Source organism: Bombyx mandarina, chromosome 03, assembly GCF_030267445.1.
Source record: "Bombyx mandarina strain Sakado chromosome 03, ASM3026744v2".
Taxonomy (NCBI): Eukaryota; Metazoa; Arthropoda; class Insecta; order Lepidoptera; family Bombycidae; genus Bombyx; species Bombyx mandarina.
This window is the reverse complement of record NC_143210.1, coordinates 13,053,934-13,071,395: the sequence shown is the minus strand read 5'-3', so window position 1 is coordinate 13,071,395 and position 17,462 is coordinate 13,053,934. Positions and strand designations below refer to the sequence as shown.

The following is a 17,462-nucleotide window of genomic DNA, read 5'->3' as shown; positions in this document are numbered from 1 at the left end:
CCAGTTGAATAATGTCTCAAATTAATCGTCTTCATTTCATTTCGCTCCATGTTATCATTTTTCATAAAAATAAAAATATAAATTAAAATAAGACATGACTTAAAGGTCTTAGTTACCAGGTCATAAAATACCTTAAAAAATTTTCAGGTAACAAGTTGTTGTCAAAAAGTCAGATACATAAATAATACAATTATTATTTAAGTCAGAGTTTAGACGTTCCGTAGTAAAACCAAGAAATAAAATTAGTTGAGGAAGTATTTCTTCATTCCTATCGCCATATCCATGCCATCTCAGATATATGCTACACGCGAATGTTCTTTTCAGCGCATGGTACAGTGCCCGGGATATCGTTCCACCCACATTGCCTGTGACGTCAACAATCCTTAGAAAACCGATAATCATAGCTGAACGCTAAGTAGTCACACTGCATGCGGCGTAGGTACACAGATTTACAATCTAGAAGGATTGATGCAAACGTAACAATGCGCATCTGTAAGTTGGAGGATTGTTTCTGAAATGGCACTGAGTTTCCACCACGCGAACAACGGCATTGTCATCTTAGGCATATTAGGCATCAGCGTTTTTAAGCGTCATTCGAAGCAGGAGTTCTTCACGGCCTGTATGCTTAGTGGGAGTTTTTTATGGAGTATTTTGTATGGAGTTGAAATAGCGCCCATAGCGACAAACGTAGGCAAACGTTCCAGCTCCATACAAATTTGAGTTAACTTTTACGCTATCGAGAACGTTAAAAAACTCACACTAAGCACAGTGGTCGTACCTCTGACGTCACTGATGTTTTTTTTTATTATTTTCCCGAAACGTCGATCACAACTGATGACCAGCATGTGTCCGGGGGCAGCTTTAAAATCGTTTTCGCTCAACATCACCGGTAATTACGGAAAGTGAATTAGTTTCGCAACACAACTGCAACGTTCTCGTAACAGTGTTGGTTACGTAAAATATAAAATGTCTGTAAGTCGACGTTCGGCCAGTCGTGCGGCAATACTCGTGCATAATGTCGTCCAAGAGCATATTTATCTGTCTATCATTATGTTATATCGTTAACGAAGTCTACGGTGAGTTCTTTAAATAATTACGTTTAACTTAGTTTTTTTACAAGAGCATCTTTTCGTCAATTGTCAAACTTATTAACATTGAGGAGTGAAAGGTTTTAAGCGACATTTTTGCAATTTTACAGGAGAGCCATTTAAAGGTTAAAATTTTGGAAAAATACCATCAGAGAAAAACTTCGAAGTTTTGTTGCTAATACTAAATAAAACGGACCTTTAATTACAAAAATAAATGTCGCGTATTAATCAGAAAAGTCGCTTAAAGGAAATAGTCTTTCATCCCTATATTTAAATGCAGGTACATTGCTTCCTTTTTTGCCAATAAAACTACATAAATTTTCAATTATATTATATTACAAACACATTATTTTTTATATAGTCTCCCTTACTGACTAAATGACAGAAGAGTCTTTACTCACCTCTAAACCAAAAAAATATCACAAACGAATGCCACCTATAGTCTAAAATTTGAACGAACTTTTTAAACAAAAAAGTGAGTTTTAGTTAATTATTTAGGTAAACAGTTAAAAACTTATTTCATTATATTTTTATACGGACAACATTGTCTGAAGTCAAAAGAAACCCTTTGCCTGTCGAGGGAGACGAAACAAACCAAAAATGACAACAGAATGATTTTCGCGCTCATTATTTAAATTTTATTAAGTAAAAATTATCATACTAAACTGTATGTAATTCAAATAAATTTCCTGAAATATCAACCGGGTTGCTCTAATCAGATTATCGCCTTTCAAAGTTTACATTACGTGAATTTAAAAGATTAAAATCCGCGAATTTGTGCCCTCTTCAATTATACCTTTCGCTTGCTTATATGGGTGCATGACCTTACATCCCACCTGGTGTAATTACGAAAGCTGATAAAGATCATAACATGCATGACATAAGGCCGAAGTAGTCATTGAATTGTATACCGCCTGCCTCATCCATCATTCTTCATCCTTATCCTCATCCTCCACAGCGTCGCGGGAGAAATAGCACAAAGGTTTTACCTATCAACTTTCTTAACAATACCAGCAATACTAGCGCCAGCATACCAATAGCAACGTTTCCAGAGGTCTTTTTTGCCATGTACCATCCGGCTTTGGAATGAGCTTCACTCCACGGCGTTTCCCGAGTGCTATGACATATTCTTCTTCAAACAAGGCTTGTGGAGAGTACTTAACCGTAGGCAATGGCTTGGCTCTGCCCCTGGCATTTCTGAAGTCCATGGGCGACGGTAACCACTCACCATCAGGTGGGCCGTATGCTCGTCTTCCTACAAGGGCAATAAGAAAAAAAACCTAATTACACTTTAAATACACAATCACTCATTTATCCTGAAAGTCGACCGTGAACTTCAAGCACGTATTTAGTATTAGAAAAGTTGGTAACTTGTATTAAGGCTTTGAATAATCGCTTCGTTTGAAGTACACAGAACTTCTTACACTTTGGGCCATTACGACTTCTGTATATTCAGCCGATTTGAATAATACAAACGTAACTCAAACTCATCCTAATCTGGTTCTTCCGAATCGCAATCTTCATTTCTAAAGGTCGTTGCTATATATTATATATATATATATTTATTGCTTATATGGGTGGACGAGCTCACAGCCCACCTGATATTAAGTGGTTACCGGAGCTCATAGACATCTGCAACGTAAATGCACCACCCACCTTGAGATATAAGTTCTAAGGTCTCGGTATAGTTACAACGGCTGCCCTGCCCTTCAAACCGAAACGCATTACTGCTTCACGGCAGAAATAGGCAGAGTGGTGGTACCTACCCGTGCGGACTCACAAGAGATCCTACCAACAGTAAAAGTTAAAGACTTTTTTTGTCTTAAAGTATCGTAGTTTCAGAGTCTTGAGCTCGTGCATCCATTAACTTAATAATAATAAAAACATCTATATATTTCGATTCATTTTCTGTGTAAAATTTATTCTTTTGTTTTTTTTGATACCGTCATTCTTTCGTGTAGAAAAAATGCAGTCCTAACCTAACCTTTTGTCCAAAATATAATTCATAACATAATATAATAATATAAGTATATGCATTAGAAACAAAACAGAAAATCGGTTGATAAACTCACTTTTCTTTACATATTAATATATGTTCATTCTGTACATAAAACTACATATTCTAAGCATTCCGTGTCAAATATACCGATAGTTAGAATCGACCCCATCCGATTTATATGAAAATTGATCGGAAGCGGATGAAAGAGTCGTATCATAACGAAATATTGCGAATGACGAATCCAGGACGATAGCTTTAAGCCTCAAAGGCTTTGAGGAGGTATGGTGGTTTTGAACGTCGATTATATCACTAAAGGATTCAAACAGCCACGTGGGCAATAGACATCCGCCTCAACGTCATTTACCTTCGTAAACACATTTGAACCGTGTCATAAGTCGTGACAAACAAAACACGTGCACATAACAATGCAATTATACGAAGATCCTTTGAAAACAAATCAATGGATGAGTTATACTCGGAATAATACGGACCTTGTAACAAATACTATGAGTCTCGTTGCTAATTTAGAAACTTGAACGATTGGCCCGCACTCTAGGCGAGTCGATTCCATTTTAATTTTGTTTATGTGAAGTTTGATTTTTATGATGAAGTAATTAAAGTTTGTTAATGTAATGTAAATGTTTTAATCCCGCCAAATTCTGCGACGAAATATGTACTTATGTAGTTTGGTTTGAAGGTTTAGAAAAACAATGTATGTTTGAAAACATTATTACTGGTGGTAGGACCTCTTGTGAGTCCGCGCGGGTAGGTACCGCCGTCCTGCCTATTTCTGCCGTGAAGCAGTAATGCGTTTCGGTTTGAAGGGCGGGGCAGCCGTTGTAACTATACTGAGATCTTAGAACTTATATCTCAAGGTGGGTGGCGCATTTACGTTGTAGATGTCTATGGGCTCCAGTAACCACTTAACACCAGGTGGGCTGTGAGCTCGTCCACACATCTAAACAATAAAATAAAAAAAACAATAAGTTCATTGTTGTTATAGTCCTATGGTACCCCGTCGGTACATAGAGCCCTCATAAGTTATCTCTACTTGACCCTGTCTTGCGTTTGCTCTTTGACACCACTCCAGGTCACGTTGGCATCTACTGATTTATTATACACGAAATGTGATACTGAATTCGCCCCTGTTGTAAACTTATGGAAATGCCCAAAACACACTCATTTCAAAGTCAAGTCTACGAGATGAATGATTCATTTTCGAAGTTAAGACACAGTATTACATACTAATGACAAATTCTTATAATAATATATGAAATCACTAATCTTTGAATTTCTAATACAATAAAGCCGTTAGATGCTCGCATACTTTATAATAGTACTTTATACAAAATATTTTTTTTTTGGCCCGCAATATGCCTTCTTACCCTTCCATTATTGGTTTTATCTGTACAATCATGTACATTTATATTAAATAGCTATTTTATTATTTTAATATCCCAAATAAAATATTCAACGGAAAAATGCAAATTATAATTTTTAAAACAGAGCTCATTTTAGTTTTTTTTTTCTTTTTTCTTTTACATAGGCAAGTGAGTGTAAGTGAACTAAGCTATGAGCTTGCGGCCTATCTGGTGTTAAGTGGATACCAGAGTCCGTAGACTTGACAACGGGAATCGCGCTACCACCTTGACACTTGAGGCTTACAATACGCCCAACCATTACTAATGGTCCGCAAAATGACACTATGGAAACGATGTTATTTCATTAAAAAAAATTGCTACCAGCTTGTGGGGTTTGAACGCTGGCCTCGCTTGGCACGAGTACACCGGGCGTTAAGCTCAAGGGGAAAATTTACAAAACGATCATTAAACCTGTCGTGCTGATTGGATCTGAATGCTGGGCGACGAAGGTAAAGCATGAAAAAGGAGTGCATGCGTCAGAGATGCGAATTTTGAGATGGATGTGTGGAGTGACAAGAATAGACAAGATAAAGAATGAGTATATCAGAGCAATTGTGAAAGTAGCCCCCGTGATTGATAAATGAAAGAGCGGACGGTAGCGTGGTATGGACATGTGATGCGTAGCGATTAGATGCATGTGACTAGGAGACGTATGGAAATGATAGTGCAAGTTAGAGGAGGATAACTTTTTTTTTTATTGCCCTTGTAGGCATACGAGCATACGGCCCACCCGATGGTGAGTGGTTACCATCGCCCATGGACTTCAGCAATGCCAAGAAGCTGCCTACCGCTCAATACTCTCCACAAGCCTCGTTTGAAGAAGGACATGTCGTAGCGCTCGGGAAACACCGTGGAAGGGAGCTCATTCCATAGTCCAACTCATTCCAACTCTACTCCGGTGGCGGGCGGTGCGATGGTAAAAACGAGATGCCGGTATCATCTCGAATAATTCCTCAGAGCAATCCCCATGGAACATACGGTAATTCCTCAGAGCACTCCCCATGGAACATACGTCAATCCCTCAGAGCACTCCCCAAGGAACATACTTCGACCGAGGTAGGCATGAATGGAGTGTGTGAATAACGATATGAGAGAAAGAGGTGTAAGTGTTGAGATGACGGCTGATAGAAGAGAATGGAACAGAAAAATTCGCCGTGCCGATCCCACCTAAAGGAATAAGGTGGAGACAAAAAAGAAGAAGAAAGGAATGACAAACACCGACCGACTAGAAACCTTAGTCCTGGTTCTTAGTCGAGTTTCTTACATTAGACCATTTACATATTTTGATAAGTTTTTACAATCAACTCCACGACGAAAACAATTAATGAGCGTTCAACCCTATTTTCGTTGCTAACCCCGAATTACTAAAACCAAAATAATCTTTATTACAGATTAATAAATTAAAATAATTGATAATAAGTCAGGTCCCGAACAGTTAACACAGAAAGATACCTTTTTATTAGCCGGATGTGGCTTTCATTTGAGAAACACTAAATCGCTTTTATATCCTTTTTTTAGTACTGAAAACTGGTTCGAAACGAATTTTAGCATTGTTTTAATGTTTCAGCATTTATTATTTTTAGTAAAGAGATCAATAATACTATACATAAAAAAACATATATTGTTTCAATCTTTCGCAGGTTCTTACTACGATTTCCCCATGTAAAAATGACCATTAAATAATAGTGTGGGAAAAAATATTTTTTTCTGAACTTGGCAACCCTAGGACTTGTATTAGCTGTAATCCATCAGTGGGTCTGTATCCACTAGCTTTCTCTCTAGAATTATTAACAGCCAATTTTAGTTTGTTGTCAAAACAACAATTTGTAAAACCAACATTAAAAATTATCTTTTAATAATTCACTTATTTATTACAGTTTCATTAATGGAATTCGTTATCTTAATAAAGATAAAATTAAATGAATTAGGTGCTTAATTGATTTTACATTAATTAGCACTCATTTTATTACTGCCCTCTTTATTTTTGATTTATGGTTGACTTTAAAGAGTTCGACAATAAAGTTAACTATAGTTATGATGTTATGAAACTGTTGTTACACATTACGTTTCAAGGTATTTTGCGTTACGTGGGCAAATTACCTCGCGTGCTTCATATAATTCGGGTGTCGTATTCATTGGGTGTTGTATTACGAAAATTTTATCGCGGATAATTCTCGTGGACTGCCCGTCGCGTAATAAATCCAATTAATTGAGTTTGAATTTATTAAAATAAATAAAACCTCCGAAGGGAGGCTGAGGAGGATATTTTTACCGGTTTCTCTGCGCGTTTATTTGTTTTATTTGTTTATTTCCGACATTTTAGTCACTTCCGTCATCACGGACAACTGAGGTGAATCGATATTTGAATGCAATATTCAATTATCGATTCACCTCAGTTGGAGGACCTCAGAAGGAGGCTATATCTGAACTTAATTACGTCATCGTTTCTGTTTTAGCGTAAACTTCACACTACTTATATTATTTTAACTTAATTGAAAGCAATTCGTGTCCGTACCAAAATCATTTCGTTTGATTGTCTATAGGCGTTAAAAATTATCGCGTTAATAAATACGCTGTATTTTTTTTCTGGCTAACTACATTCACAACCTTAATTATCACCGACGCTATTAATATATCGACTTTCGATCCTCGTTGCAACTAACAAGCCGCCATTCCAGTTTATTAGTAAACACACAGCTGTCCAGTTTGTAATCATTGAATCGAACAATTATAAATGACGCTTTTTAGAATGCGTTGTTGAATGATGGTACGCTTGTCAGAACCCGATATGAGTTATGTGGGTAATTTTAAATGACACTGACAACGAGCTAACGACCTAACTTTCTCAACGGCGCGCATAACAAATCTTATATCTTTAAACGAGCAATTCTTGTACAGTCAAACCTGGATAAGCGAGAGTTCAAGGGAGCACTATCTCATTCTCGCTTATAGAGGTTTCTCACTAACCCGAGTTTCTCACTAATGCACCCTCTGAATTTGATTTCGGGATTTTCCGAATTCAAACGTATTCACTATTTTAAGTTTATCACTTAATGACAGTACTTTAATTTTCCGTTTTGACATGATGCAGAACAGAACTTTCCTTCGCAATTGATTAACGATAAACTGAGTTAGTCCGACAAACAGGACGGTACACAGGCACACGTGTCCATTCGAAAAGAATGCGATAAAATAGCAACGTTATTTAGTTCCGTTAAATAGAATAGTTTCAATATTGACGAGAAAACAATACAAAAACAATGGTAGGAAGTTCCACGAAAGTTAAGAATGAGTCATAAAATAGCAGATGTTAAATTTGTAATTTGTTTTGTCATATGTTCCTCCTAAATAATATAAATAAATAAAGTTCGACTGTCGCTTATAGAGGTATAGATACGTAGCAGTCTCACTTATGGAGGTCCATGAGGGAAAAACGACTCTCGCTTACCGAGATTTCTGTTTCTCGCTAATAGAGGTTTTGGGAGCTTAAAATGACGGGTCCTGGCTATTACTCTCACTTATAGAGTTTTCTCACTTATCCAGTTCTCACTTACCCAGGTTTGACTGTATATATAATCTGAATCTCTCCACGGCTCCAACGATTTTCATAAAATTTTGTATACAGGGGATTTCGGGAGCGATAAATCGAACTAGCTACGATTTATTTTCAGTAAATGTTGTTTTATTCGTGTTTTCAATAATCAAATTAATGGATAATCAACTTAAACATAAACTTTTTTTTTATAGAAAGAAAAAAACAAATAATATAATATATTATCAATATGTAATTCGTAATAGAGTATAATTTCTAAAAAACACAATTTATCAACAACAAAAAAACCGAGCAAAGCTCATCCTCTAGTTCGTTTATTAAATAGGATAATTTTCTTTAACATGATTAGTTGTTTCATTACTTACGATAGATGACAGCGGCTCGCGATTTAGCTTATTGAAAGTGGTAGCCGGAACCCATACATATGAACCCAAAGGATAGACAGAGACTTAGCTCTACCCCTGGCGTTGTTGGTGTCCGTAGGCGACGGCAACCATTCACCATCAGGTGGGCCGTAACCTCATCTGCCTTCAAGGGCAATAAAAAAAATGCACGTGAAAAAGTGAAACTTCTTTTGCGCTATGAGTTTTTTTTTTTTTTTATTGCTTAGATGGTTGGACGAGCTCACAGCCCACCTGATATTAAGTGGTTACTGGAGCCCATAGACATCTACAACGTAAATGCGCCACCCACCTTGAGATATAAGTTCTAAGGTCTCAGTATAGTTACAACGGCTGCCCCACCCTTCAAACCGAAACGCATTACTGCTTCACGGCAGAAATAGGCGGGGTGGTGGTACCTACCCGTGCGGACTCACAAGAGGTCCTACCACCAGTAATTACGCAAATTATAATTTTGCGGGTTTGATTTTTATTACACGATGTATTGTGGTCTTCTTCATTTTTCATCCTTAAATCAAATTTCTCTTATAATAAAGAATTCTGTGTATAATTGAAACGAACTAGCTCGCTTTGTCCTTTCTCTGTCCACGGTCGAGTGGTCCGCGAGACGCTCTGTCTATTATCTCACTCTCGCTCTTCCTAAATTGTATATTTTCTGTCTACAAATCTGTCGCGAATCAAATTATATTCTGAACGCGCCTAAAGAAGCTTCACTTCAAAAACCATACATGTCAGTGTGAAGGCCGACATCCACCATGCGATATGAGTTCGAAGTCCCAATTCTATTATATAATGGTCATTGCACCCTTTCAATAACAACGCATAAAGTCGGCATCATTGCGCCATTTTGAGAAGGCGGCACGACACGAAATCCCTCTTGTGGTGGCCGCCAGGAAGTACATACCCGATCCTGTAGACCGAATGGTAAACAGTCGACGTCACCCTAAACACGTCATTATGGATCCTCCCGATCCATTAACGGTGCTTTTAGGTACCTCAAACACCGGTCAACGTTCTCGTCGAACCCGTCGCTTGCGACGAAGGGCTCGACAAGTGAATTAACCCACAGACAGCCCACTGAGTTTCTCGACGGATTTTCTCAGTGGGTCGCGTTTCCGATCCGGTGGTAGATTCTGCGAAGCACTGCTTTTGCTAGGGCTATTTTTAGCAATGTCTACAAGTTAGAGCCCTGTGAACTCACCTACTCGCCCGGTGAATCCAGTATGACCCCTCGAGGTCACTAGAATAGGTAGGAGAAAAAATATGTGTGGTGTCGTGGGACACCGGATAGGAACGAAGTTCCTTATTATAAAAATATTAATTTTAAGTTCTATTCGAGGTATAAAGAAAATAAAACTGGAGGTTTCGCAATAACCCACAGTCATTCGGTAACGTGCGAACTTATTGTGGTATACTTCATTCACGGTCGTTTGCATAAGAGTTAGTGTATTGCGCAAACGAACGCTCTGAGCTCGTGGTCAATGAACGATATAAAAATATGTTATTTTTTGTACGTTATTACATAGTTAAATCGTACACTGTGTGCATTATTAATTTGTACGTTATTACAAAGTTAAGTCGTACATTACTACGTGTGTGCATTACTAATAAAAATCTTACGTTACGGACGTTTAGGGTACCCCTCCGCATCATACCTATAAGGAACTTCGTTCCAAAAAATAATCACAGTATCACTGAACAAACAACCTCATATTCCCAGGTCAAGTAGCCTCAATGTGTAGAGCAAACGAGCGTTTTTTGGAATGCGGCTGCCGCAAAACGTGTCGGAACCCAGCGCCGAACTGCAGAGCGATGTGCATTACCGGCTGCTTCTGCGAGGAGGGACAAGTTAACAACGACAACGGGGTCTGCGTGAACTTAGCCGACTGCCCTCAAGCCGGTTAGTATTTCAAATCAGCGTACCGTATTATTATGAAAAGGGAAGAAATGGTATATGATAGATGAGTATGGCAGGAGGAAACATGTTGCGTCGACCCCAGGTGACACGGAGAAGGGTAGGAGAATGATGATGATACCATATTATTATAATTTTGGAGATTTTCTCAAAGCATTGGTAATTGTGTGTCTTTTGTACCGTAAATTCTGTGAGGAGGGCTCAGAGGAACCATATTTCTTTACCATCGCACTTAGTATTATGTATTTGGGCTCTTGAATGCCTTAGTACTGTCGTAGGGTGTGCCTGGTGCACTGTTTCCTTCTTCAAACAACATTTAAGAAAGTTATTTTTTGGCAGACAGGGTGATTTTAACCAATTATCGCTATGTTGGCCAATAGTTCATCTTTATTCAATATTCAAACGAGTTTTGAAAACAGTCCTAAACGCCAGGCAGCAACTTGTCTTGTGCCTTATTGCTAATATCCTCAAACGATGGGCAATTAGGTGGATAGTTTTAGTTTTAAGCGCTTGTTTGTGTACAACGTTGCGTACGTGATGCTCTTAGCGAGCTCACGATGATCCCTCACGTGTGCCTAATCCTCGCTTTTAACGATAAGTCCGGATTTGTTCAGTTTCAGCACATTTTACGCCAGCCCTTTGTTCAATGTTCCTCCTGGTTAAGCTCGTGTCGTGCTTCCCCCCTCCATAATACTAATGTTGAAGAGGCCTTCGGATCATAAACTGTCTTACCTTGCCAAAACAATAAGTTCAATGTCAATGTCAATTTTACATTTGAATTGATGCGTTCAAAATGGAACTTGAAGAAAAAGAACAACATTCAATCAATTATCTTTTCTCCATTCTTTCCACTTCTTATTTATTACACGGAGTGGTCGTATTGGAATGAGAAAATGTAATACGTCTCACGATGTGCCACCATCTCTGCCTGCTGAGAGGCATCCTATAGTCCTTTAAAAGATCTCTCACTGCAGACTTTTCTTCGTCCTGTAAAAACATATTTTTTTTATGCTTGTGTGTTCCTGAATTACTTATATCCACAAGGAATTACGACCATTGTCCTGTAATATAATCACCATTAACCGTAATTTTCACTTTAACTTACAGCCGTGTGATGCAACGATATAAAAAATTGCTGTGTCGTATGCATACCCTAATTCTTTAACCTGCTCTATTTTTTTGCAGATTCCGCATACAAGCTGCAAACAACAGAGCCACGTTTCGATGGGGGGAAGTGCCCTCAAAATGAGGAGTACAAATTCTGCGAGCCTTGTAACAGGACTTGCGAGAATCCGTTCCCGGTGTGTCCAGCGCAGTGCGCCCGAGGATGTTTCTGTAAAGACGGTCTGGTGAGGGACAAAGACGGAAAATGCGTGGAATTGGAACAGTGCTCAAACCTAAAGCATCTTAAGCTTGGAGGTGTGTAGACTTTTCACTTCATTTAACGTAAGATCAATAATTGTCCATGTCTAAACGAACGAAATCTTTACCCGTTGATAGTCGATAGATCGACTCTCTATTAATCCGTATAAAGTGCGGAACGTCGGAATACTGATTACTCGCGCAGTTTCTTTATAGGAATTACCTGTACGGACGTGTCTTAGCGTGCACACGTATAACGTTTTTAATATCTATTTTTTTTATTGCTTAGATGGGTGGACGAGCTCACAGCACACCTGGTGTTAAGTGGTTACCGGAGCCCATAGACATCTACAACGTAAATGCGCCACCGACCTTGAGATATAAGTTCTGAGGTCTCAAGTATAGTTACAACGGCTGCCCGACCCTTCAAACTGAAACGCATTACTGCTTCACGGCAGAAATAGGCAGGGTGGTGGTACGTACCCGCACGGACTCACAAGAGGTCCTATCACCAGTAATACTACTGTAACCGTCTAATACTGCCATTAATCAAGCTAGTAAATTATTCTTTCAGAAAACTACAAACAGCCAATCCCTTCCCGCGTCAACTGCGGTCCCTATCAAGTGTACAAGAAGTGCGGCACCTGTGACAAAACCTGCAGTAATCCTAACCGTGTGTGCAACCAAGCCTGCCAGAGAGGATGCTTCTGCCAAAAGGGCTATGTTAAATCTGTTCACGGAAGCTGCGTGAAACAGGAAGATTGTCCTGATGGTTCGTAGACGGAGCAATATGTTCGATATTCGCAAACACTGGCATTCTTAAACTTCTTTTCATCAATAGAATTTATAGTATTTTTCTGAATCGATATAAAACAAATGACGTTCTTATTTAGTCTACTTCTATTATCTCTGCATCAAAAAATCTGTAAAAAATTTCAACTCTACACTTTAGTTCGTTTTTAACTGCTAATTTTATATTATACCGATACACTAGCGCTATTTTGGTGTATTTTTAAATTCTAATTTAAAGCCGTCAGCGTAAAAGTGACCTAAGCTTACCATAGTCAGTATGGAGATAATGAGGTATGAATTTACTTTTACATGGCTTCGTAGCCAAAAACAATTCGCGAAAAAATAATGTTTACAAAGCCATCTCTTATCTATGTGTAAGTAAAACATAAACCATTTTTGCATCAAAATTTATTACGTTTTAAATAAATTGCAATGTATAAGCACGAATATGGAAAATTGTGGGCTAGTCCACTTTTACGCTGACGGCCACAATTGTTACTTACAATTGGATACTTTTTCAACTTGTCTCCTATATCAGATACTTTTTCTAAGCTAGTGTAGTCCATACTTTTTCTGCTTTGTGTATTTTTTCTGATGTTCTAGCTAATGCAAGCAAACACTATTGATGTAAAAAAATCTTACTTGATTGTCTGTGATGTATTGATCTATGTTACGATGTCATGTAATTAATGTGATTTTAACAAAATAAAATAATAATAAAAGCACAAAAATTTAATACGAGCACTTTAAATTTGTATATAAATATGTGTAGAATTATTTTTAGCCATATTGTATTTATTAATGTTGAATAAAATGTAAATAATCCAACGTATTTTCTTCTCTTCCTTTTATCACATTTGTATTCGATTCTGTTTGATGTATTTCTGTAGTAATTTCAAGTAACTGCAGTAAAAAAACTTTTTTGGGGCATTTTTATTTTCAGTACAACTTTGTCAATGCCATCCACTGACGGTGATCCATCAGTGACGGCAGTATCCACTGACGGCTTAGACAAAAAGCAACCTGAAATAATTAATTAATAAATTCTTATTTCAAATACAAATTAAATATTCAAATGCTAATTTGAATATTTTTCTGTCATTACAGCAATACAATACAACTAATTAATTTAGGGTTGTCTGAAATTAATCTAATCAGTAAAACTAATTTTTTTCACTAACAAGAGAATATGCGCAATGCGTACCTGGTTTTAAGTGGTTATCAAACCCTTAGAAACCATAACGTGAATACCTTCACCCACTCTTCAGACATGAGGTCGAGATGAGGCTAATCAAAATGTACAACGGCTATTCCTAATCTGTGCAGGCTCTTAATACTCTTTCTATCTAGTTTCTCTGACATTTAATTAATGTTTGAATAGTAATTTCAAGTAAATTTCTACAATTTATATCAATCAATCTACAACCAACCAAACCTAAAAATACGACCAAACATTATAATAGCAATTATTAGCAAAATATTATAATAACGATAAATATAATAGTGTCTTTCTGATTTATTCACAGTATACTTTAATTTTCTTGGTTAACAAAGGTTAACAAACATCATACGTCCTATTACACAACTCGGTTTCAATAAAACTGCAATTTTTTTCTCTACCTTGTTCAATTGCATCAGATAAAAAAATCTACTCTGTATAATTCCTTTTTCATTTTTTAACTCATGCCGACAAACGAGCAAATGTATAACCAGTCTAATTAAAGAACTGCCGACGTAAAATCAGACTATATTCTTAATAAGGTCAAGAGACCGCTGTCATTGAATATACCCAATTGATCTCAGTTTTCTGGGAAATTAAAATGAGAAATTACACGAACCTATGACCTTTCATTGACAAGGTGGAAATATGATCTTACGCAGACTACAGCAACGTGATGCAAGATTCATTTTAACCGGTTTCCATCGGAATGAATGGGACAATGAAACGAGTCTATTTAATACGTGAAGCAAAAACTTTGTATCCCTTTTTACGAAAATTGCGCGGACGGTGGATTATGAAATTTTCCACACTAAAGAGATTATGAAGTAAAGAAGTGCACAATGCTAATATTTTCTTAAAATAATGCATAAAAGATACATTAAATCAATAAAGAAAACAGTACACACACTACAATGTATTTGACACACACAGGCGTGCATACTATTTGTTTATTGTCCAACTTTTCTTTGCAGTCTGTAAGATAAAGTCATATATTAAGTGTATAATCTATGATAAAGTCTGTCAAATTGAGAATAGATTAAATATTGTTTTCTCTTTATTAATATTTGTCTAAAGTGTAGTTTTGACGAAATCTGTGATTAAAGAAGTATAATAGTCCTTGACAATAGAATCATAATAGTGTACAAACTTATAATTTCCATTGGTTATAGTCGAATTTCGACTACCAGGGGACCACTTGTACAGTTTTAATGCGAGAATACGATATGCATTTTTAATACTAAATACCCTCTTTTAACTTTAATTAAACTCTAGCGCAAGTAGCTTTTGGCGTTCGAGATTTGTCAGTGGAAGACTGCGGCTCCGGTGAGGAATACTTGTCGTGCGGCTGGTGCGAGCCCAGCTGCTCTGAGCCGACGCCTTCGTGCCCTCCAGGAGTTTGCACTCGAGGATGCCTCTGCCGTCCACCGCTCATAAGACACAAGAGCGGACGCTGTATACATGAGAAGGACTGTCTTGCACGTATGGTTCTTGTACATCTTTTTATTTAACACAATTTTAACTTATCTTTGTAAATTTATGTTTACTGTACTATACACTGGTGGTAGGATCTCTTGTGAGTCCGCGCGGGTAGGTACCACCACCCTGCCGTGAAGTAGTAATGCGTTTCGGTTTGAAGGGCGGGGCAGCCGATTTAACTATACTGAGACCTTAGAACTGATATCTCAAGGTGGGTGGCGCATTTACGTTGTTGATGTCTATGTGCTTCAGTAACCACTTAACACCAGGTGGGCTGTGAGCTCGTCCACCCACCTAAGCAATAAAAAAAAATATTTTATTTGTGACGGATCTTTGAATGTCGTTTCACCGACTAAAGACGTCTGATTAACACGCGTCAAGAACCGATAACTTTACAAATACCTTATTAGCTTCTTCTTTTTTTCCTACCTATTCTAGTAACCCGAGGGGTTATTCTAGATTCACCGAACTAGTAGGTAGAAGCTCACGGGGCTCAAACCTGACGACGTTGCTAACACGAACCCTAGCGAGAGCCGTGCTTCGCAGAATCTACCACCGGATCGAAAACGCGACCCACTGAGAAGTTCCGGCGAGAAACTCAGTGGGTGTGTCTGTGGGTTAAGAATAACTTCGCTCTAACAATTACATGTTCTATTACTTCTCCAATCTAGAAACTACCAATCTTATTAGCCGATGCCTGTACTGATTGATTTATAAAGAAAATATATCTAGAACATAAACTGTCTATGATCATATGGGTTGCCTTATCTGAAAAATGCAATTAACATATTGACTTTATAAATAGGGCTGTCAAGTTTTAGACGTCGTTGCCTTTTCGTTGTTTTATAATTCTTCTGTAAATTAACTGTAATAGAAACCTGTAAAAACTTAGAACTCATGTCTCAATATGGGCGGCAACATTAACATCGTTGATGTCTATAGGATCCGGTGACCACTTAATACTAGGTGAGCCGGGAGCTGGTCCTGCCGTCTTAGCAATACAAATAAAAACTTCATCTCATTTCGCTTCAATTCCCACTTCGATAAAGCGGCACGACACGAGAACCCTCTCAACGTGGCCACCGGTAACTACATTCCCGATCCTGCGGAAAGAAAGCAGTCGACGTCGCCCCAAACACGTCATTTCGGATCCTCCCGATCCGCTAACGGTGCTTTTAGGTACCTCAAGCACCGGTCACCGTTCTTGTCGAACCCGTCGCTTGCGACGAAGGTCTCGACGAGTAAATTAACCCTCAAACACAGCCCACTGAGTTTCTCGCCGGATCTTCTCAGTGGGTCGCGTTTCCGATCCGGTGATAGATTCTGCGAAGCACGGCTCTTGCTAGGCTTCGTGTTAGCAAGGTCGTCAGGTTTGAGCCCCGTGAGCTCACCTACTAGTTAAGGTTCCGCTGAAGTAGCCTCTCAAAGCTTCAATTTTTCATATAGCAGAATACATATTTGTACTGTATAATATGTACATATTTCTTGTTCTTCTTTATTTTTTGGCTCCGGCGCGGTTTGTGCATTAGCCAGCATCAAGTAATAAGATTTTTATAATTCGCCGTTTTAATTATTTACAGTTTATGAATAATAAAAAACGAAGGAAACTAATCGCGATATAACATAAATGAATAAAAACGAATTAAATTTACAAAAAAATCAGAATAATTACATAGAAATATAATCTCAGTAAAATGGTGGTCATTTACTGAGACTTTTTCAGTTGACTTTTTGGAGGATCCCGAGAAGTTACGTCCAGCGGCTCTTTTATTTTCCCACATTTGTGCACTTTCACAGATACTAAGCAGTTAATAAATCACTGTTATTACACATTTCAACCTGAAGAAACATTAAACAGACAAAATAAAACAAATCACACAACTTCACTCCTCGCTTTCCCGCCAAAAAGTCAACCCAGTATGTGTAATAATATTTAATAGCTGAACATTTTATAAAATCGACACTGGCAACAATCCTATACCGCAAGAAGCCAATTCCATACTTAAAAAAAGTAGGAGATAAATACTTTCTTTTATTAATTTTTTCCAGCGAAACGCGATAGGTTTATTTATTTATTTTAACGCCTTAACAGCCCTGATGGAAATACAAACGAACAGATCGTGCCCTCATGTATGTACGCATCACCTGGTCTTGAACTTAGTTGTTTTAAAACAGATAAAATGCATCCATTTTGTTTATTATATGTGGAGAAAGCATAAGTTGAAACTATATT

General features: G+C 37.8%; 1 protein-coding gene across 1 annotated transcript; it reads left to right on the top strand.

Moving 5' to 3' along the window:
- Positions 1-935: 935 nt before the first annotated feature.
- On the top strand, positions 936-13,351 carry LOC114242364 (inducible metalloproteinase inhibitor protein). The gene is made up of 4 exons (XM_028173491.2): positions 936-1,076; positions 10,183-10,362; positions 11,563-11,796; positions 12,314-13,351. The coding sequence occupies exons 1-4, from the start codon at positions 1,016-1,018 to the stop codon at positions 12,517-12,519; spliced, it is 681 nt and encodes a 226-aa protein (XP_028029292.2). The 5' UTR covers positions 936-1,015; the 3' UTR covers positions 12,520-13,351.
- Positions 13,352-17,462: the final 4,111 nt, after the last annotated feature.